The 22,876-nt window shown below is 41.0% G+C and overlaps 2 protein-coding genes across 3 annotated transcripts; one reads left to right on the top strand and one right to left on the bottom strand.

Moving 5' to 3' along the window:
• Positions 1-43: 43 nt before the first annotated feature.
• Positions 44-6,353, top strand: rnf41l (ring finger protein 41, like). Its single transcript, XM_029280773.2, has 7 exons — positions 44-147; positions 902-1,160; positions 1,255-1,461; positions 1,583-1,722; positions 2,963-3,125; positions 3,222-3,342; positions 4,920-6,353. The coding sequence occupies exons 3-7, from the start codon at positions 1,256-1,258 to the stop codon at positions 5,322-5,324; spliced, it is 1,035 nt and encodes a 344-aa protein (XP_029136606.1). The 5' UTR covers positions 44-147; positions 902-1,160; position 1,255; the 3' UTR covers positions 5,325-6,353.
• Positions 6,354-6,805: 452 nt separating this feature from the next.
• Positions 6,806-22,106, bottom strand: virma (vir like m6A methyltransferase associated). 2 transcript variants are annotated; one of them, XM_065957502.1, is made up of 27 exons: positions 22,012-22,106; positions 21,422-21,534; positions 19,554-19,640; positions 18,198-18,246; positions 17,937-18,099; positions 17,675-17,794; positions 16,625-16,861; positions 15,363-16,093; positions 14,932-15,069; positions 14,608-14,834; positions 13,980-14,510; positions 13,734-13,888; positions 13,559-13,641; positions 12,968-13,061; positions 12,017-12,405; positions 11,755-11,910; positions 11,416-11,651; positions 11,077-11,326; positions 10,762-10,979; positions 10,547-10,679; positions 10,219-10,359; positions 9,978-10,132; positions 9,708-9,804; positions 9,229-9,395; positions 7,825-8,174; positions 7,316-7,465; positions 6,806-7,201 (listed from the first exon to the last, which is right to left on the bottom strand). In XM_065957502.1, the coding sequence occupies exons 1-27, from the start codon at positions 22,072-22,074 to the stop codon at positions 6,987-6,989; spliced, it is 5,448 nt and encodes a 1,815-aa protein (XP_065813574.1). In that variant the 5' UTR covers positions 22,075-22,106; the 3' UTR covers positions 6,806-6,986. The 2 variants fall into 2 exon arrangements, with proteins under 2 accessions (XP_065813574.1, XP_020507575.2); XM_020651919.3 differs by having other exon boundaries at positions 16,655-16,861.
• Positions 22,107-22,876: the final 770 nt, after the last annotated feature.

The raw sequence follows: 22,876 nt of genomic DNA, 5'->3' as shown, positions 1-22,876 counted from the left end.
ACACTGAATGTGGGCGTGGCCTAAACGAGTTGTTTTATGACATCACAGGATACAACACAGTTATACATCGAGCTCTCTCACGGAGACGTGTTTTATCCATAGACTGTACATATTAAATCCAGGTTTTATCCTATAATAACTGTACAGGTGAGTACATGTTTGTGAGGTGTTAATGTTGATTTAAAGAAATATTCAGATATTTCGGTTCTGAAGATGTTTGTTTTTTTGCTCGTCGCTGATTTTAAACATTTTTTTTTTTTGCCTTTTTATAGATGTGATATCAATTTAAACTTGGTACTGTATTGATGGGCACATTTAGCCTACTCATAAAGGCTACTGTACTTATGTGGAGGAGAAAATGTTAATCCTCAAATGAAAATATGTCGTAGTCTATAACAGTCAATAAATTGTGTATTTGGTTTACTTTGAATTCTAAAATTCATAGTCTAATGTTAATATCAAACTAACATGAGCAAATACATTTTTCTGAAATGGCTCATACTAAGATGTAAAATGTTTTATAGAGGTTATTTTTATGGTATAGAGGTGTTTTTTCCGTATTTGAATAAAATTATATTCAAAACAATATTAGGGATCTCAGATGAGTTCGTGGTATTGGGTTGCTCTTTGATTTCTGTGGTCTCTGCCATCTGATGTCATGCAGTCTCTAATCCAATCAGGCAGAGGGAGAGTGTAATCCATGTTAATCCCACATCTATTGAGACAGAGACAAACCTAGAATAGAGTGTTTCATTAATAGAGCCAGAAACAGTTGAAGGACAGCAGTAATCTCTGAAGGCTACACTACAACACAGCAGTGCAGATCACACACTACTACTGAATTTGTCTCTTTTCCTGAGTGTAATTCTGTCTGTTGTTCTGATCTGATCTCGTCTGACAGCTGCTCGCCTGTGTCCTGAACCCTTGTTGTCAGGGCTACCTCTCCATGGAGACGCATTCCCAAAAGGTTGAGAGGAGGGCTTTAAGGTAAAGGAGACCCTCACCTTGATGGAGCAACAAGTTAAGAGGAAGAGGAAGAAGAAGGAAAGGCTGTAGGTGGAGGGATTAGAGACAGTTTCACACTGGAGACACGAGAAGAGTATAATTCAACTGAAGGAAAGAAAAAGAAAAGTTGCATGAATTTAGAGTGAATTTGTCAGGTAAGAATTCAAAAAGGTAAGATACAATTAAGCATGGCAACAGTTTGATTTCTGTAACTGTCTAAATGTTTAAATGGTATGTGTTTGTTTGCAGAATGGGCTATGAACTGGAGAGGTTTGTGGGCTATGTGAATGAAGGGCTGCTGTGCTGTGTGTGTCGAGACGTGTTGGATCGCCCCCTCCAGGCCCCCTGTGAACATGCCTACTGCAGTGCCTGCATCAGCAGCTGGCTGCTCCATCACCACTCCTGCCCTGAGGATAGACTGCCACTGGATGTTGGCAGCCTCAAACCCCTGTACAGGTTTGTCTACATCCCCTTTATATAAGTATAATGATGTTTCCCATGTTAAAGATCATACAATAAACAAGTAAACTGCTCTCTGTGCTATGATACTGATACTACTTTGTTTTTTTTACAACAGGTATATGCGTAATGACTTAAACCGCCTGCAGATCCGTTGCGTGAATGCAGGGCAGGGTTGTGAGGTGGTCTGCTCTCTGGAGACCCTGCACACACATGAGGATGAGTGTGAGTTTGCCTTCGTCTCCTGCTCTAACACAGGTATGGAACCTCATACTGAGGTCATATAATTTGACATTTTTATGATGAGTTTATTCATTTAGTGTCTTTGGTTGTTAAATGGGTTTCCTGGTGCAAGTTTGTGTTGCAGAGGTAATATGACACCTTTGTGTGTGTGAGTGTGGGGGAGCACCAGGTGGGTTCTATTGTTATCACAGCTGCCTTTCAATCTAGTGCACCTATGTGACTTTCAGCTCCCACAGGTGGCATTCAGGGTCGGCTTTCCAACATTGGTTAATGAGCAATATAAAAGTGTGTATGTGTATAAATATATTGTGCTCACAAAATGACTGTGACCTGTTGTTGGCAGGTGGCGAGTACATTTGTTATCACTGTGGTAGGTACAGATTTGTTGAGAGTTTGTGCATGCAGAGTGACTTTTGCAGTGTTGAGAACATTTAGAGGAAAATAAAGTTTGCACAAGACTCACACTACCATTTCTGTTGCTGTCTGTGAGTATTGGTTGCATTGAGAAGTGTAGATTTGCATGGTCTATACAGTATGTTCAGCATTCAGCAAACACTGATTCCTGTTCTGAAATTGTTTAAAGGATTAAAAAAATAATAATAATAGTGCAACTTCCAGTTTCATTATAGAGAAAGTATAATTTTTCAAGGACTTAACCTTATAATTTTTTTTATTTGCACAGTAAGGGAAAAAACATATTAAACAAATAACAAAATAGACAACATTCAGTGCAGCAAGAGGCAGAAAACTCAATGAGCTTATTTGAAGCCTCCACCTAAATAATGCTAAAATATAACCAAATTAAAAAAACAACTAAACAAAACATAATTAAGATGCAGAAAAGCATATGTACAGATATGTAGAAAAATGTATTAACTGCATACAGAAACAATAAAAAACAAAAGCAGAAAATGTGTATAAATATGTGTGTGGGTGTATGTGGGTGTGTGTGTGTGTGTGTGTGTGTGTGTGTGTGTGTGTGTGTGTGTGTGTGTGTGTGTGTGTGTGTGTGTGTGTGTGTGTGTGTGTGTGTGTGTGCAACATCTGTTTAAAACACACCTGTAGTGACACCTTAAAACAAGGGACAAGAGTTGGACATTATCAATAGCTGTAAGCTCTCTATGCAGCACATCAGTTTCATGCCTTACATTGAAACTATGTTAAATTGCATCATTCCTATTAAAGAAATCCAATTCAAAGAACACCAATCCTTTCATGTGAGGCCTCACCAATTTCTTATTTTCTGTCCTATCAGGTTGTCCTGTGCAGGTAGAGAGGCGGGGTTTGGAGGCTCACTTGGCAGAATGTAACTTCCGCAGCAGGGAGTGTCCAAACGGCTGTGGTCATACCCTTCTCTCCATTGATCAATCGCAGCATAACTGTGTGGCCGAGCTGCGCACAGAGGTGGAGATGCTCAGGTATCTGTGTGTATGTGTGTGTGTGTGTGTGTGTTACATGGAGGTAACTTCATATTTTTTGTCATTCTTTTTAATCATATTTATTTTATATGGCAGGGCAGAGATGCTGTGCAAGGTTGAAGAGGTGAGACGAGAGATGGAGTCTCGGTTGGACTCGCAGAGGAGACACATGGTTCAGAAAGAGTCGCAGCTGAAGAACGATGTGGAGGAACTCAAGGTGACCCGTCACTCCTTATCTTTTTTATTCAACTCCTGTGCTTTGCTGTCACAAGAAAGGGGCTGGAGCGAAGACTTGTTGTACTGTCACATTACCTTTACATTTACAAAAAAAATACAGAACAGCACTGCCACTGCCTTCACTCCATCTTACAGCAACAAAGTACTTTTTCAGGATATGATTGTAAATAAAACACATAGGCAAGCATAAAGCATTTCTTTAAGTGTTCGGACATTTAAACTGAGATCTTGTTTACTATACTGCAACTTAAATGTAAAAATACTTCAGGGTAAAAGTCTGGCTAATTATTGACCTTCGAAAACAAATAAAAACACTTAACATTTAATTTGATTTTGTTTTGTACCATATTTGGGACTTTTTTATATATATATACCAGATTATTGTTCAAATGAAATTATTGATTATTATTGTTACTATTGAATTATTAATTATAACTATTAATCATTCATATTATTGTATTTCTGTTATTATATGCTTTGGCAATATCTTCACATTCATGCAAAAAAAAACTTCCTGAATTGAAACGAAAAAATAAAATAAAATAAAAAGTAGTCAGGCAAATGACAAACAAACAGGTGTTGCGGTGATGAAAGCTGGCAAGTGAACTGGTACAGAATATAACTGATTCTACCAGACGCATTGCTTAGGGCCCCAGGCCAGTAGGGCGCCCCCTGAAGCCTCACAAACTTTAAACCACAGCAGTGGCAAAAAATGTGCAACGTTTGCAATGACAATAAGAAACCTCGCTGAGGGCGCCCCATCTGACAGCATGTTGTTGCACTACCAAGCATCATGTGCATTATTAATGTGAAAATGTTTGTCAATGACAGTCACGAGGAAGATGTATTATATAATTAATCATGACATCATAGAGATGAACGCTGGTTGCAGGGGCCCCCTGTTAATTATTTGCCTAACCTAAAAAGCATAATTCTAATAAGCTCCACAACCAGAAACCTGGAAAAACTAGGATGAATATTGGAGATGCGTTTAAAAAATAGAGAGAGGTTAGACCACAGGGAGGTTTCTAGACCGATGCAGATGGGGGAGGCAGCTCTCTCCAATGTTTTGAATTTGGACTGCAGTAACCATTTCAAACGCTAGGTGTCAGAATTACATATTATTAAACAGCATTCATTCCGAGGCTTTTTAAAATGTATTTTGGGACTTTTGCCTTTTTTTGATACGACAGTGAGGCGAGTATGAAATCAGGAGAGAAAGTGGGGAATGACACACAGAAGAGGTGCCACAGCCTACTTTGAGGATTAACATCAGCACCCAGTACTAGGGCTTTTACATTTAAAAATTGTGCTCATTTGTTGTTTCTGTGAAATAATGTTTTGTTATTTCTATTTTTCTCAGCAGTCTGGCTCACTTTGGCTCTGGTTTAAAAAACAGCCTTTTGTTGTAACAAGGCAATACATACAAGAGGAAGTTTTTCTGCACACTTTGTAATTCATTCCTTTTAGTTCTTAAACGTGTGGGATCCAAATTGTTCACCGACCATCAACATCATGTTCATGCATGATTTGTACCTTCACGTTCTCTCCGCTCAGGATCAGTTGTCCCGCGTAATGTGCGACATGAGAGCCCTGTTAGGAGCCGAGCGCCTCAGGAGACAGGAGTTGGCAGAAGCCGAGCTGGAGAAGAGGGAATTGCTGGAGCTCTTTAGAGACCTGCATCCTACCAGGAATCAGCAGCTTGTAGAACCAGCAGTCAGGGAGCAGCTTCAGGGAGACTTGCACGCAACTGGATGGGACCCACATGTCGAAGTGACAAGACACCAGCAGAGGGAGTCACCTTTACACGCCTCCAGCCTCTCACTACATTCAGCTCAGGCTATGAATATCTCAGGTCCACCTCAATCACCTCAGCTGGGAGAGGGGGCCCGCAAGGTTGGGACAAGGAGCCTGACTCTCGACTGCATCAAGAGGAAGAGTCGGGAGGTGACGGTCATCTGAGAGGACTGAACCAGTAGATCAGCCAAACTTTATTCTGACAAAAGTAATGAAAACATTCTGAATGTACTAGAAGTTATGTTGATTCCTGCATGAGCTCAGAAAATGCTCAGAAGTTAAATTGATTATTTAACCCTAAGCTTATATAGAACTGAAGGGGATATAGTATACGCCTGAATTTCCCCTGATCTATCTATTTTTCAATCTAGATGTTCATACATTTTTAACACTCCTCATCATCAATGTGTCATTTTGTATCCATCTGATTTCAATAAAAAAAACACCTCAAATAATTTACTAGAGTTCATCAGGACCAAATTATTTCTAGGTTCCTTTGAACAAACATGTGCGTTTTAAGGTTTATTCAGAACCATGTGAAACTAGTTACAATATTATTTTTATTATTGAGGTCCAAGAAGATGTATATGAAGGAGTATTTAGGATAAAGTCGTAAATTTACAAGATTAAAGTCATTATTTTAGCCTATAGTTCGGCCTATATAAAAAGAGCAGCAGCCGCCTGTACGAAAATGAGGAACGTGGAGCATCTTGTGAAATTCTACTTTAGTAAAGGTTTCACAAATAACCTTGCGCAGTATAACACAGAATGACTGAGTAGGCTATAAACTGTCTGTGGAATGAGCTGCTTTAACACAATAGTTTGACAAGGCCTCAAAATATCCCATTAGAGAACCGCTTTGACTTTGACTGAAGGATATTGTCTTTTGTTGCAGAGAAATGGCTTCAAAGGTTTTCACACAGGCACATGGCTGCTCTTCTGATACAACCTTTCAGAATAATGTTAACCATAGCCTCATTTAAATCGATTTACAAATGTAATATCCTAAATGTATTTCTTTAATCTTGTATTTTCTGTTTTTGTATAAGTTGGCTGCTAGTTGTTTGTGAGAAACTGTTAATTGTGCTGTTGCATGTCTTGGCCAGAGGTTTATTTCCTGGTTAAACAAAAAAATCTAATTAAAATTGTATAATTAGAATTTTTATCTCGTAAAGGTACGACTTCAATCCAGAAATAGTGGTATCGAAATAATCTATTGTAGATGTAGGAGAAGATATTTGACTCGTACTTTTAAAGGACATTTTTGGTTCATTATATGATATAAAAATATTGAGGAGAAAGCACTGGGGACATAAAGATTATGTCAAGGCTTGGTCTCAAACCAAAAACAGCCATTTTGTTGTTATTTCATGCTAAAAAATTAGGCCTACAAAACCAGCTTTCATGTAATATAGTGAATGGTGAAAATAATTTGGCTGCACCAGTACTAAAGCTTTGCAAGTATCACTAAAGGTTTAATATTTGGGGTTTAACTCATCTTGCAGATGATGCACTAGTTGGATCTATTTGACTAAATTCACTTGCAAAACGAAAAAAAAATTATTCATGAATAACATTTTGACAGTTGCTCAGACTATCATGTTCTGCATCCCTTCATTATTTCATCAGAAACAAAAAGCCCAGTCTAGGCTTCTATGACCTTTATTATCTGAATACAACTCATGAAAACAAAACATAAAACATCAACACAGAGTCTTTACATCATCATGACAACATCATCCCACCACTTTTCCATGGAGACAGTACGTATTATCCTGATTGGTCCGTATGTTGCCATGAAAGGCTGCAGTCATTGCCCAGGTGAGTTTACCTGGTGAAGGAGCGAACATGTCTGCCTCTCCCACCTCCGCTCCCTCCCCCGCCACTGAACTTGCTCCCCTGAGATCCTCTCCCTCCTCCTCCTCCACCTCCCCCACCGCCTCCTCCAGCACCTCCACCACCTCCTCCGGCGTTAAGCCATGACAGTCCAGCCCCCCCTCTGCCCCGTGGGGCCCGGTCACGTGGAGCCAGACGATATGCACCTTCAATAAGAGAATAAGGGAAAAGACAGAAGAGTTGTATTGAAGGTTAATGTTTAAATGTAAATAAAAGCAAAATAGAGCAAAAGTGTGTGTAGGGGGGAATGCACATCTTACTTGCTGGTGGTTGTCGTGAGGGCATTGGTCCTCGTGTGAAGTTGCTTTGGCCTCCGCGGGGTTCACTGTAGGTTCCTCTGTGGGTCACTGCTGGAACTTGTCCACTCCACGAAGAACCACCACGGCCTCCCTCTCTGCGAGCATAGTTACCTACAGAACAGAAAAGTAAGCATGGATGTCCCTCTGATGGTCAACATGTGGTACTGACCTGACAAAATGATATCAAACATGTTCCAGTAGAAATGTGTCAAAGAAACAGTACTGAAGCTATGTTTAAAAGAACACAAATGATCTGAATAAAAGCCTTATAACATACAAAATGCAAACACTTCAATTAAAAGAGTGATGTGATCCGGATTCCAATATATATAAATAAAAAATAATAAACTAACAAAAGATTGTAAAAAATGTTGGTGAACACAACAATATGTACGAATACAAACTGGTCTTGTTAACCTGACACAGGAATATGTCATAATATATAATTGTATGTGTCTTTGTGTACTCACCAGACAGCATTACACCTTTAGGTTGTGGTGGAGTGAAAAAGCGCGTCTGACTGTGGAAGGTGCCTCTGCCTCTGTTTCCAGTGAACAGACCTCTGGTGGGGGGTTTTGGGGAGCTCTTAGGGAGACGTTTGGGTAGCATAAGTCCAAGAGGGGTTGTAATGTCTTTAAATTCGGCTGCCACAAAGTCATCCACATGCATGCTGGGAGGACGTGAGGTGTTTTGTTTACGCTGGCGGAAGATATCGTGAGGTCGGCAAAGATTCTGTCCAAACCCTCCTCGACCTCCGCGGCCGCGAGGAGCAGCCATGATGTGGGCTCTCTTGGCCGGCTCAGTGTAGTCGGATTTACCACTGCAGAGAAAAGAATGAAGTGATATTAAGCAACAACCCCGGGCTGCAGCACACTGAATGGGGCAGGGGCAGATATGGGCTTTCCTAGATAAGTGCAAGTAGTACAAATGAGAACCTATCCTTTTGGGAACTTCTGTTTGGGAACTTCTTTATGCAAGAAGTACAATTATAAACCTGTATTTTTTATATATACAGTATGGCTATTTTTAAAAATCTCTATTGTTTAGTCATTAAGTTCAAAGTTGTGAATTCATTATTGTTATATTACTGTCTGCAATCAGGGCACCATATTTATTTATGCTCAGGGAAAAAAATGTATACTGATTGGAAATACCCAGATTAAATAAAAGCACAGTTAATGGTGCACCTATTATTGTCTGAAGCACTATGTCTTCAACAGATCTCTGCTTTTCGATGTACTCGTATGCGTTTATCAAACTGTAAAAAGCCTGAATCAGTTAATTGTATTTTCAGGTTAAAAAGCATCCAAGCCGCAAAGACTACAAATATGGCATCCTTTATGATGGAAACTAACAATAAATTAATTACGGTAAGCAGCTCTTCATTATTACATCATTTAATAATAATAATAATGATAATAATAATAACTTGGATTTATATAGCGCCTTTCAAGGAACCCAAGGCCGCTTTACAATAACAACAAAAATGTAGTTCATTATTATCAAATATTTCCATTTAAAGCACTATGAACTAAACTCATCTTAATTTTTCAGATATAAAGAGGTCCACTATCTGATTCCAAATGGAAAGTTATCCCAGCTGCACAAACACAACACCCAGGAGCCATGAAAAGATAATTAGAAAAATGTAAATTCCTTACCTATCTAACTTAACATTAAGACATTTTTCCTTTAAACTGACAGAGTCATTCAAGTGACATGGAGGGGTTTTACTTCCTAACCCATCTTTTTATTCAGTTCCACCTAATTCCATGATCCGTGACGAGGACCCTCTTACCTCCAGCAAGTTGATTAAAACAAGACTCTAGATTGTATGCTTCACAGAACACGTAGTACAAACACCGGGCAAGTACCTTGATGTGATAAACGTCTCGTGCTTGTGTTTGCCCAGCCGGAAACCTTTTGTAGTTTTATTGTGACCGGGAGACGAGGGCTCAGACAGGAAGGAGCGCTCCAGCTCTGCCTTCAGGTCCAGTTCTGGGCAGCACTCCTGAGCCAGACCCACCAGATCCACCTTCACCTGCAGCACAGACAAGGTGACAATCAGAGACATACATAGACATCCTAATAAAACTCTGGCTGGAGTGGATCAAACTACTATTTCTAGACCAGGGGAATCTTAGGAGTCTGGTCGTGTCTGAACATGATAGTAGGTTTAATTTATAGTAAATTACTGTCAATATTTGAACATATATCTGGTTTAAACCACTTTTTCTTTAAAGTACAGATCAAGTTTTTTTTGCCCCGTTGGGGTTATCGATGTTGGTTCTTTCCAACCCTATACTGCAGAGTCTGATTCGTCTTGAAAGTGAAGGCCCACATGTTCACTCACCATGTCAAGGTCTGGTTCTATGTCGTCAGTTTGGAAAGGAGAGAACCAAAGAGTCTTCAGCTGCTCATCCAAAGCTTCCGATAGAATGAACACAGTCCTACAGATAAAAATGCAAAAAACATGAAAAAGTCATTATTACATCTAGTGTTTGCTCTTGGTTTACATTAGTGATTCATAGGCCTTCTCTTTATTATCTGTAGTGTGTTTAATTATAGTTTAAGCTTTACTGCTTTGTTTTACAGCAAACTCTTAATGTAAGTTATTTCTCACCTGTGATTAAACTGGGCACCGAGCGTTTCAGGCGCTGGCAGAGTGGGTTCAGTATCAACTGCAGGAGGCGTGTCTGTGGCCGTCTCCAGCGTCTGCCTCAGAACAATGACATTCTCCAACAGCGTCTCCAGTGACTCATCTTCCTTACATAATTTCTGAGGTGAAAAGCCCAGAAACAAAGTTACAGAGGCAGAAATATCAGTTACTTTGAAAAAACTATAAATCTGTGTATGAGTTGTACCGTGATCTGTTTCTCTAAAGTGGGGAGGGGATGGGACTCAGACTCATCCCACTGCAGCAGAGCTTTCATCTCAGTGCCAGACAGCAGCCGTGGAGGAGTGAAAGCGTGCTCCTCGCTGGACCCCTGCCCCTCCTCAACACTCTGGATTACAGACAGATTCAAAAAGAAAATGGTCATATTATATTTTGTTGCAAGCATTACACTTGAAATAAGCTTCAAACAAAGAGCAATACAAAAACAATAACTTTTACAACTTACTAAAAATATACACTTTTGGTACCATTACTGTCATGTTAAACATTAATCAGCTAAAAAAAAAGGTACTGACCATTGTGTCTGTGTTGACGATCTGCCTGAGGAAGTCCAGCAGAGCTGAGAGCAGATCTGCTGAATCCTTATTGAAGTTAAACACCAATCTCTTCAACAATGAGCTAAGACCGGCACCATGTTTCTTCAAAGCACTGAAACAAAGAAAAAGCACCATCAAAGTCTTGTTTGACTGAGAAAAGGACACTTGTAGGGAAACGAGGAGTGAGCATTTACACTTTGAGGTGGTAGAGTCCGTAGTCGTGCTCAGTGAGGAATGTCAAAGTCCTGATACAGGTGAGTAGGAGCGGGACACTGCTGTCAGAATTCCCCAAAATGTCCATCAGGGTGCTGCACACTGACGACATCATTTCTCTCCCTGGGAGTGCATTAGCAAGCTGCTCGACCTCTGACACACAGCTCTCAACGTTCGGAGAAGCCACCAGAGAAATGTCCTGGAGAAGATGCAGATACATATTTAAGGCTTTAACCTTTTCTCTGGTTGGGTCAGTTGACTTGTGTTATTGCTGCTGTGTGCACTATACTGCCTACCTGGTCACAGAGTGATTGTAATACTGTCCCCACTAGTTCACTGCATTGCTGCTGTTGTAAGGAGTTATCAGTTGGAGGGACTGCCAAAGACAGCAGCAGCGGGAACAGGTCAGCTAGTTGTTCATCTCCGGACACAGAGCCGGACAGCAGGTGCAGTGCTGCGCTTTTACAAGCTTTCTGCGACACCAGAGCATCCAACAAAGACAGCAGACGCAGGCTCTGGCCCCAGCAAACACTTTTCCCCTCCACCCTGCATTCAGCACATTATATACACTTTAAACACAACACCTTCAACAGCATATGCAGCAAGGATGGGAGCTGAATGTGTTTTTAACTCACGGCTGCAGCTCCTCCAGCAGCAGTTCCAGCAGAGTCTTCATGATGAGAGTCGCGCTGGGTGAAGACAGATCAGCCAGCTGCACACACATTCTCTTCAACATGGCCAGGAGAGGAGGGCAGCTGGTGGCACACGCACACCTAAAAGCCTCGGAAAACACTTTCCACTGTGCTCGTATATGCATGCTCCACAACTTCCTTGTGTTTAAGGCTACAGCCACATCTTGGACTGAAATCCCCTATTGAGTGAGACATAAATTCATATTAATGTGTATGCCAACAAGAGCATCATCAGATGAGGGCAGGAAGTACAAGACAGATTGGGGATCAGTGATAAGTTACCTGAGTGCTCTGCATTGGCAGCGGAAGAGGAAGGAGCTCTGAAAGCAACGTCAGACCAGAGAACAGACCTTCAGGAGCTTTCAGCAGTGATCCCAAAACCTCCTTGAGCATCAGAGACCAGGTGTTGCTGGCCAGAGTCTCTTCTGTATGAGTCACCTGCACCAAACACAGGCACTGAGTCAGAACAAAACAACTAGGTACACTTTGTAAATTAGAGTACTTTGCTTAACAAACATGAATGCACAGTTTGAAATTCACACACCTCTTCATTGACGCCCTGCGAAAACGTAAGCAATACATCAACAATTAGGGCCTGCACTCTGGTCTCCTCTCCGTCTAGACGTCCAGATGCAGGGATGGAGCATACTATCATGTGGAGTGTCACTAACACATTGGCAACACGTGTGTCCCTGAATTGGAAAGCTCCTCCGCGTAGTAACTCCATCAGCATGGTGCGCAGCAACCGCAGTGTACTGATGCATATACTGAGGATCATGCAACGCTGTGGCGTGGGGCCCATGTGTCCGTGCACACGCCAAGGCTGCAGCAGCACGCTGCACAGCTTCTGTAGGACACGCACACACGTATCAAGACCCTCACCGGAGAAGAGCTGGACCCCTGCAAGACTCCACTTGAGATCCCTCTGCTGAGCTGTAGAAAGAAGGTGGACTTTGTGAAAAATGTGACCAATGTTCCACAACAGCAACCTCTTCTGTGCCCATTGCAATTAACATTACAGAACACATTACCTAGTTTAATGGCGTGAAGATAGCCTGGGGAGGTATTACGAATTTGTAGCTTGAATTTGCAGTTATCTATGTGTGTACTGATTGTCTTGTGCACACTGCATTCCTGCAAATGATCTCTCACTAATCATCTTATCGACAGGTTCACTGGTGCATGAATTAAAGTTCTTTTGGCCAGCAAGAGGTGGAAAATAAACATGTATGTAAACAATGCAGTATCTAAAATATTTTTTAAAGGGAATTTGCTTTTGAAAGCCTGGATGTTCATCAGACCTTAAAAAAAAGCACCAGCAAATAAGCAACTTTTAGTACAGCATACATTTAATGTGTTAACAGGGCCGCAAGGCAATATGACAATAAAATACTAAAGAAAATAATCAAGTAAAATAGAGGTTAATATGAGCATTAATAAAGCATTGAGTTGTCTATGAGCTGAACTATATCAGAATCGTGGTTGGTGTCTTTACCCTCAGCAGTAGTTGGGGGGCAGGCAATGTGATTAAGGACCCTGAGAGCAGTAACCAGTCCAGTCCCATCAGCAGTCAACACATTTTCCACATTCTGAAAGAAGATAAGACAAAATGTTTACAGTGACATAATGCACTCTTAAGTGAAAATATAGCCTTGACTGAAACATGCTACAGAGCAGGTACATATTTGATCAGTTCAGACTTGTCGGTGAAGCTCTGCATATATATTGTATCTGTGGTGGTTTTAAGATACAAAAGTGGAAGAAAATGGAAAGAAAAATGTGTCATTTGATAAATGACATCTAGCTGTGGTAAGACTTAGAAACCCTATAACATTTGCTCCTTTATGATGACCAATCTTATCGTAAGGTCAGTTATAACTGCTCAGAAACATTTTTTTTAATTATATTGAAAAGTTCTACAAATCTTGATTGAACTGCACTCTGATCCAGAGATAACTCATGCGCTGCTGCCCAGACACTGCCAATTTCAGGGATTTATCCTCACTGAATTCAAAAGACTAATTAAGACAGCCTCCAGGTGATATAGGAAGATGAAAGCTGAGTATATATAGAGAGGGATTTGTACCTGTTTGATGTAGTCTATGAGGGTGGGAATGCTACCAATCTCAAAGCGCAGTTTGTCCAGAGGCTCCAGCCATTTGCTAAGCTCTGAAATACAAATTAGAGAACATCAAAACATCAGTGATCAACAAGAAAACACGTAAAGCTAATAACTTGAATGCTAGATTTGAACTATTTACCCTGTAGCTTAGCGTTTGTGTCATCAGCCTTTGCTATGGTGAGTAGTGGGGCAGCATATTGTTCCATCATCCGCAGTTCATTGGAACTCTGCACCACCACTAAAACCAGCATACAGGCGTAGTTATAGGTCACTGTTTTGCGAGCTTTGGTCTCACTGCAAGCAACGGAGAGAAAAAATAAATCAGTGCACCCCAGCTTGAAACAAATATAAACAGTTTTTGAAAAAGAAACGAGGACAGCCGTACCCTTGTCCGTCCTTGCTGCTGTGATGCTGCAGCAGGGTGACCAGACAGGACAGGTGGTTGTCCATGCTGAGAACATGGGCCACAGCACTGCGACCGGTCTGTGTGAAAGTCATCAGGTAGAGCCCATGGAGCATGCTCAGAACCTCTGCGTTGTCACCCTCCTCTAGCCCGACTCCTCCGTCTCCTCCTGAGGCTACGTGGCTCATAAGCTCGGAGACACCCTGAAGGGCGTGCAGTGCCTGCATCAGCCACACGCCAAAGCCCTCTTCACCAAACCCTGGTCCCATGAGACTTCCCTCTCCCCCTGTAAAGGTTGTTTCCTCAATCTCTGTTTCTGCCATTGATGCCAGGAGGCGCAGGAGCAGATTTGAAGGAGTAGGCTGGGCGAGGAGGAACAGTAGGCCTGGCTGGGTGAGCGACAGAAAGCGGAGGATGTCTCTCACTGACTGGGTGACACCAAGGTGACCAGCTGCTGCGGCTGCTGACAAAACCACCGATGTGCTCTCCAGAAAACGGCATGCATGCATGTACCTGTAAAAATGGGGAAATTAGGTCACCACTACATTCAAACTTTTTCTGGGCTTCTGATATGGGTGAGGTGTGAGGTCATAGGTGTTTGGATGTTGACCTGTACAGTGTTGGGTATGGGTCATCCCTCTCCTGCGGCCCTGTTATCCTAGAAGAAGTGGGAAAGGCTTTCCCGGGCGGCTGCACCATGCAGTTAGGGGCCGTCTCTAGCAGGTGATGCAACTCTTCCAAAACCCCCGCCAGTCTGTCGAGCTCTGCCTCACTCACAGGGGAGGGGCTTAGTGACGGCTCCTCCTCCATGGGGCTGTCAGCTTCCTCCATCTCCTCCTGAGAATTACAGTCAGTTATGATTAATAAAAAATACGTTTTTACTCTAGGAAGCAACAAATACACTTTGAAATGTTGAGTTATTTAATGTATCTACCTGCTGTGGTTCACTCCACGCTGCTGCTGCTCTCTGCAGATCCAAGAGGACCTCATACATGTGACTTTTCTGCAGTATGGTGTTGCCTGCAGTTATGACCCTGACTGTTTCTTCTCGCAGGAACAGCTGGACTAAGCGCTTTAGAGAATGAAAAGCTATGTGTCAGTTATGAAAAGGAAATACAAATCATCCTAATAAGAGTCCTTCATCTATGCAGGGGATTTGATTTGACTCTTGAACAACCAGACGTTAAGTGACAGGCACCGTTCTGTTTATAATTATATTTTTCAGTTTGAGCACAACTGCAAGATGAAGAATTGTCTTTAAGATCAAGGTCTGTTTATATCATTTTTCTATCATGTTTAAATCTTTGATTCCTGTAAATAATAAAAAAAAGTATCGACGAAGCTTAGATTTTCACACTGTAGTACCTGATAGCCACTCTTCTCCGACTCTCCTGCATGCAGAAAAGCCTCTACACCAGCAGGAGTGCTGATCAGAGCACCCAGAGCTCTCAGGAAACTGAGCTTCAGTGTGGAGGACACATGGTCTGCATGGAGCAGCTCCAGCAGCACATCCAGGACTCCTTCACGCAGCAGGGCTGTCAAGCCCTGTGGACATTCTGCTAGACATGATGCCAGCTTGGCCCCAGCTTTCAACTGTCTGAGATTAATTGCAATTGGTTGGGTGAGCGCAATCTCCATATTGAGAGACTGGATTGCCCATTGAGCTAAAACCCCAACAGGACCCTCCATTTCTTGCTCCCCTTGTTTAATTAAGAGAGCCAAGCCTTTGGCCAAAAGTCCAGGAGCCTCTTCCACAGCAGTTACCCAGCGAGGATCTCTGTCCTCTCCAATGCCAGCTAGGAGCTCTTTCAGCTGAGAGACAGCATCAGTCGGCTCTCCATCTGTTTGTTCTTCTGTTCCACCTGCGTCCCTGGGTTCCTCTACACTGGCCTTTTCAAACTGGGTATCAAAGCGGGTTTTGTATGGGGGCGTGAAGTAGAGCAGGGGTCTGAGTTCTCGCTCATATGGGTCATACTGGACAGGTGGAACAGATGCCAGGTCCTCAGGAGTGTAGTCCATGTCAAAGCTGGGAAGCTTAAAGCTACCATTGTCAAGATCATCCTCATCGCTTGAGATCTGCTCATAGCCGTCATCACCTGAAGGACAAGGGGAGGCAAAGAGAGGGGAAATTTCACAAAAGTTAATCTATAATGAACCAGACACTTAAGATATAACAAATATTCATTAGTATGGCTGTGAAAAAAGAATAAAAACTAGGAGGCCAGCAGCTACTTCATGTACCCTTGCTCTTTTTAAAAAGGTCCACTCACACATGGGTGCATCAGTCCAAACATGCAGGTTAGTTTGACATGCAGGATGTGAGCTCAAGCATCAGCCACAGCACTGTGTGAGGCACACCTGCACATGACAGCTTATGAAGGTTGACCATAAGCCTTCAGAGTAGCCTGACGCAGGCTAGCCGAGAGGTTGGAGCATCCAGCTGTTTTAGATAGAGACAGCATGCCAGAGCACAGCAAACACACTCCAACTGTCACTCAGTCCCAAATGGACCCTGCTCCCGTGGCCCCCGAGGAAATCTGATGAGTTTGTCGCACCAAAGGGGTGTCAGGACCTGGCATCCATTTGGGATTGTAGACTATCCTACTCTCACAAAATAACTCCCCTACCTTCCTCCATCTCCTCTTCCTCGTCCTCACCCTCATCTTCCTCTTCTTCCTCCTCGTCTTCAGGGACGCTCCCCTCGGTCCGTGCGTCTTCCTCCTCCTCTGGCTCATCTTCCTCCTCAGCTTCTTCCTCTTGTTCAGCATCTGAGTATTCTTCATTAGCAGGCAGCGATCTCTCAGGTGAGACAGCCTCCAGGTAATCATCTCTGCCCTGGCATGGCTCTTCTTTGTTCACACCCACTGTGGATGGAGGGCGAAACTCAGTAAATATCATCATGAGACACATGTATTAAAGCTAACAACACATTCATAGGTTTATATGGATCATACTGATGATTTGCATATTTCATCATGTTTAAAGTTAATACTCACGATAAGCAAAATATATACAGGAGCAGCTAGAGAAGCTATGGAGCATTTTCCAGAGGAAGGTGAGAGACACCTGACCCAACAACACAGATGAGCTGAAGGCTACTATCAAAGCAACCTGGGCTTCCATAACAACTCAGGAGTGCCACTTGCTGATTTCCTCCATGCCACGCCACATTGATGCTTTCTGTAATATCCTTTCTTTAATTGGTCCTATGTCATCGTCTAATATTTTGAGATCCTGGATTATTGATTTTCATGAGCTGAAGGCCGTAATCATCAGGATCAAAATAAATAAAGGATTGCAATATTTCCCTTTATGTCTAAAGAATGTAGAATTAATGAAAATTTCACTTTGACTTTAATTAGGAAAAAAGACTTTTTCAAGATATTCTAATTACATGAGCTACTCATGTATGTTACAACATGGCAGGCAGCCAATTCCCCCCCTCCCCCCAATCTCAGAACATTTTGATAATCAGCCTGCAGAGACTGACTTACTCTATGTTACCCATCTAAGTGAACATAATGTGAAAGTTTCAGTGACAGACACAGGCTCCTCATAACCACTGCAACTTTATCATACCCATGAGGGAGAAAGAAAGAGCAAGCAAGAGAGTGTGTCACCTCCCCAGGAAAAACATCTGGAATTGCAGATTAATCCAGAAGAATCACATTGCTTACCCGTCACTTGGACCTGCTCTTCATCATCATCATCTGGAGGTGGAGGCCCAGGAGGAGTTCGAGGCCCTCTGGGTGCTGGTCTAGGTGGGCTTCCATTGTACTGGTCCTCTTTTTCCCACTCTAAAATAAGAAACCCAGTACAATAGATTGATGGTAAAGAAACAGATGAGAGAATAAGAAGTAACCTGTTCATTTGATGTTTCAGTTTCAGGGGCTGGAAGTGAATGTGACAGCACTATTGTTAATTTTGAATGATGCCCACCTTGTTTAATGAGCCTCTTTGGCCCACCTGGCTGTTGAGGAGGTGGTGGTGGAGGAGGAGGGGGTGAGCCTTGGTCGTGTCCATGTGAGCGCTCTGCTGTCCCGTACACTGCTACTGTCAGACTGGTGTACCAGCCACGCAACACCAGGCCGTCTGTGTTCACCTGCACACACAAAAAGATTGAGAGTCGATTCAATATCAACATTCAAAAGAAGGGAAGAGAAAGAATATAAATAATGTTGTCCCTTGAAGCTCCTTTACCTTTCCACTGGGTCTGAACACGATGGACTTGTTCTCATCATACTCCAGGCTAAGGGAAGAATATGGGACAAGGCAGATTGCAGAAGTCACACATGTACAAGTCACAAGCAAGTCTCAACCTTCAGGTCTGAAGCAAGTTGCAAGTCACTGCAGTGAGAATCAAGCAAGTCAAGTCATACAAAATTCTGATTACCAAGTTTCCACATTTAAATCAGTTAAGACGGCGGTCATCTTTAAGTTGGTTTTCTTAATATTAGCTTAATAATGTGGTGCACCTGGTACCCTTCTGTTTCTTGCACTACAATTTCGAAGATTATAATATTCCTAACGATTTATTCAGCATTTATCCTGTCATTACAACTAATATTGTCAGGAGGTGCGACCAGGTAAAACAGTAATTCAAAGCCGTTAAAAAAAAAGTGAACAAACGGTTGCTCATCATGATGTCTCAGATCTGCCAGATTTTCGTATCAGTGCAAATACACACAAAAGGCTAGTATGCTAAAGTGGATCCTAGGGGTTAGTTTTCTCGTGCCCCATGTAAAGACACTGTAGTCCTCAAAGCAGGTGGCCCAGGTTCAAATCTGACCTGTGGCTCCTTTCCTGCATGTCATTACCCAATTTCCCTCTCCCTGATTTCCAACTCTATCCACTGTCCAGTCGCTCCAATAAAGGAAAAAAATTTATATTAAATTTAGAAAAACGACAATAAGTACGAACAAAACAACAAGGTTGAGAGAAGATGGCCAAAATCAAACAAAACATAACTGTGATATAGGAGGCTCCAATTTTTTATCTCTGTAACAAGTCTGCACTCCTAAAATCATGTGTTCTGTCACAGAAATGCAAGATGTAGTGAAAAATGCATTTTGTCAAATACACAGCAACATGCTGGTTGTATTTTGATCACCAGGATTTTTATCACATATGGATCATTGGGCTATTTGTTTGGAAATAGTTCAATCAAATTAGTTTTTGACATTTGTAAGATACCTAAAGAGCATCATGAATGCTTTGAAAAACAACTACTGACATTCCCAGCAGAGATAATAACCTGGGTGTGTCATATTTACAGTTTTCAAAAACTCTTACACATTGCACACCTTTAAATAGAAGATTATGCTCTGGTGCAAAACAGTGACTCAATCATTTAACTGCTGGTCTTCTTAGTTTTTGTGTCACTTGGGGTAAGTTGGGTGGGGCTCAGTTTCTGGAGAGACCGGTTAACCAGCATAGGACAAAGAGACCTGAATAAGGTAGGGTGCAGCCGACCAGGGCTCAGATGCTGCTGTGACGGGTTCTACAGGTGAGACAGATATCAGCATCTTAAAAGAGTTTTGAAAAAATGATCCTGACCTGCCCAGTCGGTGGAACGTTGGGTTATTGGGTTTGGTGACATTGTTGAAGAACAGCTCCAACTGGAAGGCATGAGGAGACGTCTCCCTAGAAAAACAAAAACACACACACACATATATATATATATATATAGAGTTAGTGATTATCTGTTTTAGTCCATGTGTGCAGAAGGCTCCTTCGCATATATGGAGTTATACATCACCAAATGCCTTTGCAATATGACAGTTTACTCTTGGTGGCAATCTAATAAGGTACGCTGGTAAAATCGTTTAAGAATAACATTAGTTTTAACTGTAACCTCACTAATGCAACATTATCAATCACTTAAATATGTCATTTTAGGCATCAAAAGTGCAGTGTTAGGTATGGCAAAGTATGTAGAGAGTGTAAGAGACTTTTTCCATATCATGATCTATACTGTAGTAAATAATGCTTAAACAAACTGATTGTATCAGATCAATGTAAGTAATGTGGAAAACAAATGAGCATAACTGTTGGTTGGTCAAACTGTATTTTTGCATCAGTTAATCAGAGGTCCTAATAATACATTTGATTAGTGATTTTTTTCAAATCATTTGATTAATTAACCAAAAAGGACACAATCCCACAAACAGTTTCTCTGCTGATTTCCCGCAGTTTATGAATGCTGCCTGATAAAATGTCAAATAACTTGATAGGAGGATTTACTTAAACTTGTACATGTATACACTACATAGAGCGCATGGCGTGCTCAGGTTTGTGTGTTGTTTAACATTAAGCCCATTCCTTCATTGAAATTACACAAAAACACAGTCTCTCAGGCGTTGTAACTTTAGTCCTAGTGTTAACATGCCTCCTGGACTCATATCCAAAACAACAATGGAGCTCTGGTGTCAAACAACCTTCACACACATACATGTCAGGTGTCTGTGGTAAAGTTATCCAGAGTTGATGTAGTATCATCAAGTATCGACTTTCCAACAAAGGACAACTATCTGAATTTTTTTTTAAATGATCTGATACCTGTCATAAATTATTTAATGCAGTGTTTCCCCTACCAACGCCCCCCTGAAGGTCAAGTTAAAAAAAAAATATATATATATATATATATATATATATATAAATAAAAAATGTTTTATTTTTTTTAAAGATTTATTTTTGGCTTTTTGGGCCTGTATTGTAGAGATAGGATTGTGGACAGAGTCGGAAATCAGGGAAAGAAGTCATTTAAGGATATCTTTTCAATAGAAAAGGACAGCTCTCATTAAAAGTAACACATGAACACCAAGATTCCTTCAAGTGTTTGTGTCGTCGTGTCGCCGTGTCAGCTTGTCCCCACCCCCCCAACGCTGTAAACCTAAGGGGAAACACTGTAATGTTACCACTAAACATTGGCTGAAACATTAAGTTTAATAATTACGGGTATTTTTTTTTTTGATCTGCCTAAAATGATGTATCAACTTCAACAGATCATGTTTTTTTTACTCATATTGTGTGTTTGGATAACCTGCTGCTGTAACGCCACAATTTCCCAGTTTAAAATCAATAAAGTAATTCTATTCTCTTCTATAGATCCAACATAGTCAGTTTGATTCATCCCTACACAATATAAATATGAGTTTGCTTTGACCCACCAAATACTTAAAAGGCCTTCATGGCTACAAATTACACATATATATTAATAGACATTTTTCCTATACATTATTTCCTTATTATATATATTTTAAAAGGAACATCTCTCAGTTTACCTTAATATGATTCATCAACAACATCACAGCAACCAACACTTCTAAATGTGTACCAGGATGGCTTCACTCATCTGCACCGTCATCATGTGGGTTTAACTTATTATGTGAAATGTGTCCATGAGTGTGTGAAAGTGTCCTTACCCAAAAGCTCTGTTGTCAGGTAGGTTGCTGTGAGCTTTGATCCCTGGAGGAATGACCCTCACCTCTGTGATCAGCACCCCGCAGGGAAACCTCACCACATCCACGTTGGTTAACTGGGGGTGCACATACATCATAGATTAATGCAGATGTTCAGAATAACAACGTTTCACCTGAACACACCCGACACATGTGACGAGAACAGCCACATCTGCAGCTGACGTGAAGACAAACATGAGCCGGGGTGAGCTGCACAGTTAGCATTAGCAACTTGGCGGCTAACTAACAAACAAACAAACAAACAACGCGAGGAAGCAAAAGAAAACAACTGTGTTACTTGAAATACTTATTTATATTCTATTTAAGGGTGTTTTGTACAATCAAGTATACAACTGTGCAGGTGTGTTATACGATAAAAGCTGTGAAATATAAGGTTATTATAAGAACCATGCTAATGTTAGCCTCGGTGACTTCGTTAGCCTGGAAGTTCAGCTTCTTTTCTCCATAATTCTTAAATGTAACATATTAAAGAATTATACATCGTGCTGACAACTCTGGCGTAAACACAGAAGGCTGAGGCTTCAGGGAATTACCTCCGCATTTTGATGCTTAAACGTATCTAGAAAAAGAAGCTCCGTCGAAGTGTCCCCCGCCATCGCTCTTACTGTCCGTCAGGCCGGGGGTAAACTTCCGGGTTGGTGAGTACTTCCGGAGCAGGTCATCGAGCGCTGTGCGAATAAATCGATAATGCGATAAACATACAATATTTAAATGTAGGATAATAATTGCAATAAGTTAGTAATCATGTGATGAAGATACAGTTAAATCACCGTTGATCCAAATGAAATTGCTTGGTTAATAAAGTAAAGATCATGTTAACCTTAACTTATTCGATATGATTTAATAATTAAATAAATTATAAGCTATATAACCTCAGATATATTATACCCTGCATGTTTTTTTTAAATTGATTAAGTTTTTTAAACATCAAGGCTTTATGAAGTATTTTTTGTTTGTTTGTTTGTTTGTTTGTTTGTTTGTTTGTTTGTTTGTTATTACTATAGGTCTATTTAGTGATGTGCATAACCCAATAACAGATGTCTGGTAGCCTAAATAAAAACTTACTTGGCAATTAACCTGTTTGAGAATATCGTTAGAATTAAAAATCTATTACTGTTGTTGTCGTGAAATTGACGGATTTAATACAGACTAAAGTTAACTTAGTCTAAGTTATGAGTAAGTGGAGGGTCATTTTTTTTTTCTTTGAGCTTATATTTGTATAACTGTAAGATATATTATCTTAATCTAACAATAGTTTTCAAAATATATAAATATTAATAAATAAATAAATAGACAATTTTAAGTTAACAAGTGCTGTTCTTGCAATTTTATTCATGCATCTTTAAAGGAAAGTTATTTTTCTTTCTTTTGATGAGAATGGCCATTCAAAGTGTTTAT

This window comes from Labrus bergylta, chromosome 8 (genome assembly GCF_963930695.1).
Source record: "Labrus bergylta chromosome 8, fLabBer1.1, whole genome shotgun sequence".
In the NCBI taxonomy this organism is placed as follows: Eukaryota; Metazoa; Chordata; class Actinopteri; order Labriformes; family Labridae; genus Labrus; species Labrus bergylta.
Note: the sequence above shows the minus strand (reverse complement) of the source record. Positions and strands in the feature narration are given on the sequence as shown.

Coding starts and splice junctions, on each gene's coding strand:
- rnf41l (XM_029280773.2), top strand. CDS start 1,256: ATGGGCTATGAACTGGAGAGGTTTGTGGGCTATGTGAATGAAGGGCTG. Junction 1,723..2,962: donor CGTCTCCTGCTCTAACACAG/GTATGGAACCTC, acceptor CTGTCCTATCAG/GTTGTCCTGTGCAGGTAGAG. Junction 3,343..4,919: donor ACGATGTGGAGGAACTCAAG/GTGACCCGTCAC, acceptor CTCTCCGCTCAG/GATCAGTTGTCCCGCGTAAT.
- virma (XM_065957502.1), bottom strand. CDS start 22,074: ATGGCGGGGGACACTTCGACGGAGCTTCTTTTTCTAGATACGTTTAAG. Junction 17,795..17,936: donor AAAGAGGCTCATTAAACAAG/GTGGGCATCATT, acceptor TTCTTATTTTAG/AGTGGGAAAAAGAGGACCAG. Junction 11,327..11,415: donor CTGCTGGAGGAGCTGCAGCC/GTGAGTTAAAAA, acceptor TGCTGAATGCAG/GGTGGAGGGGAAAAGTGTTT.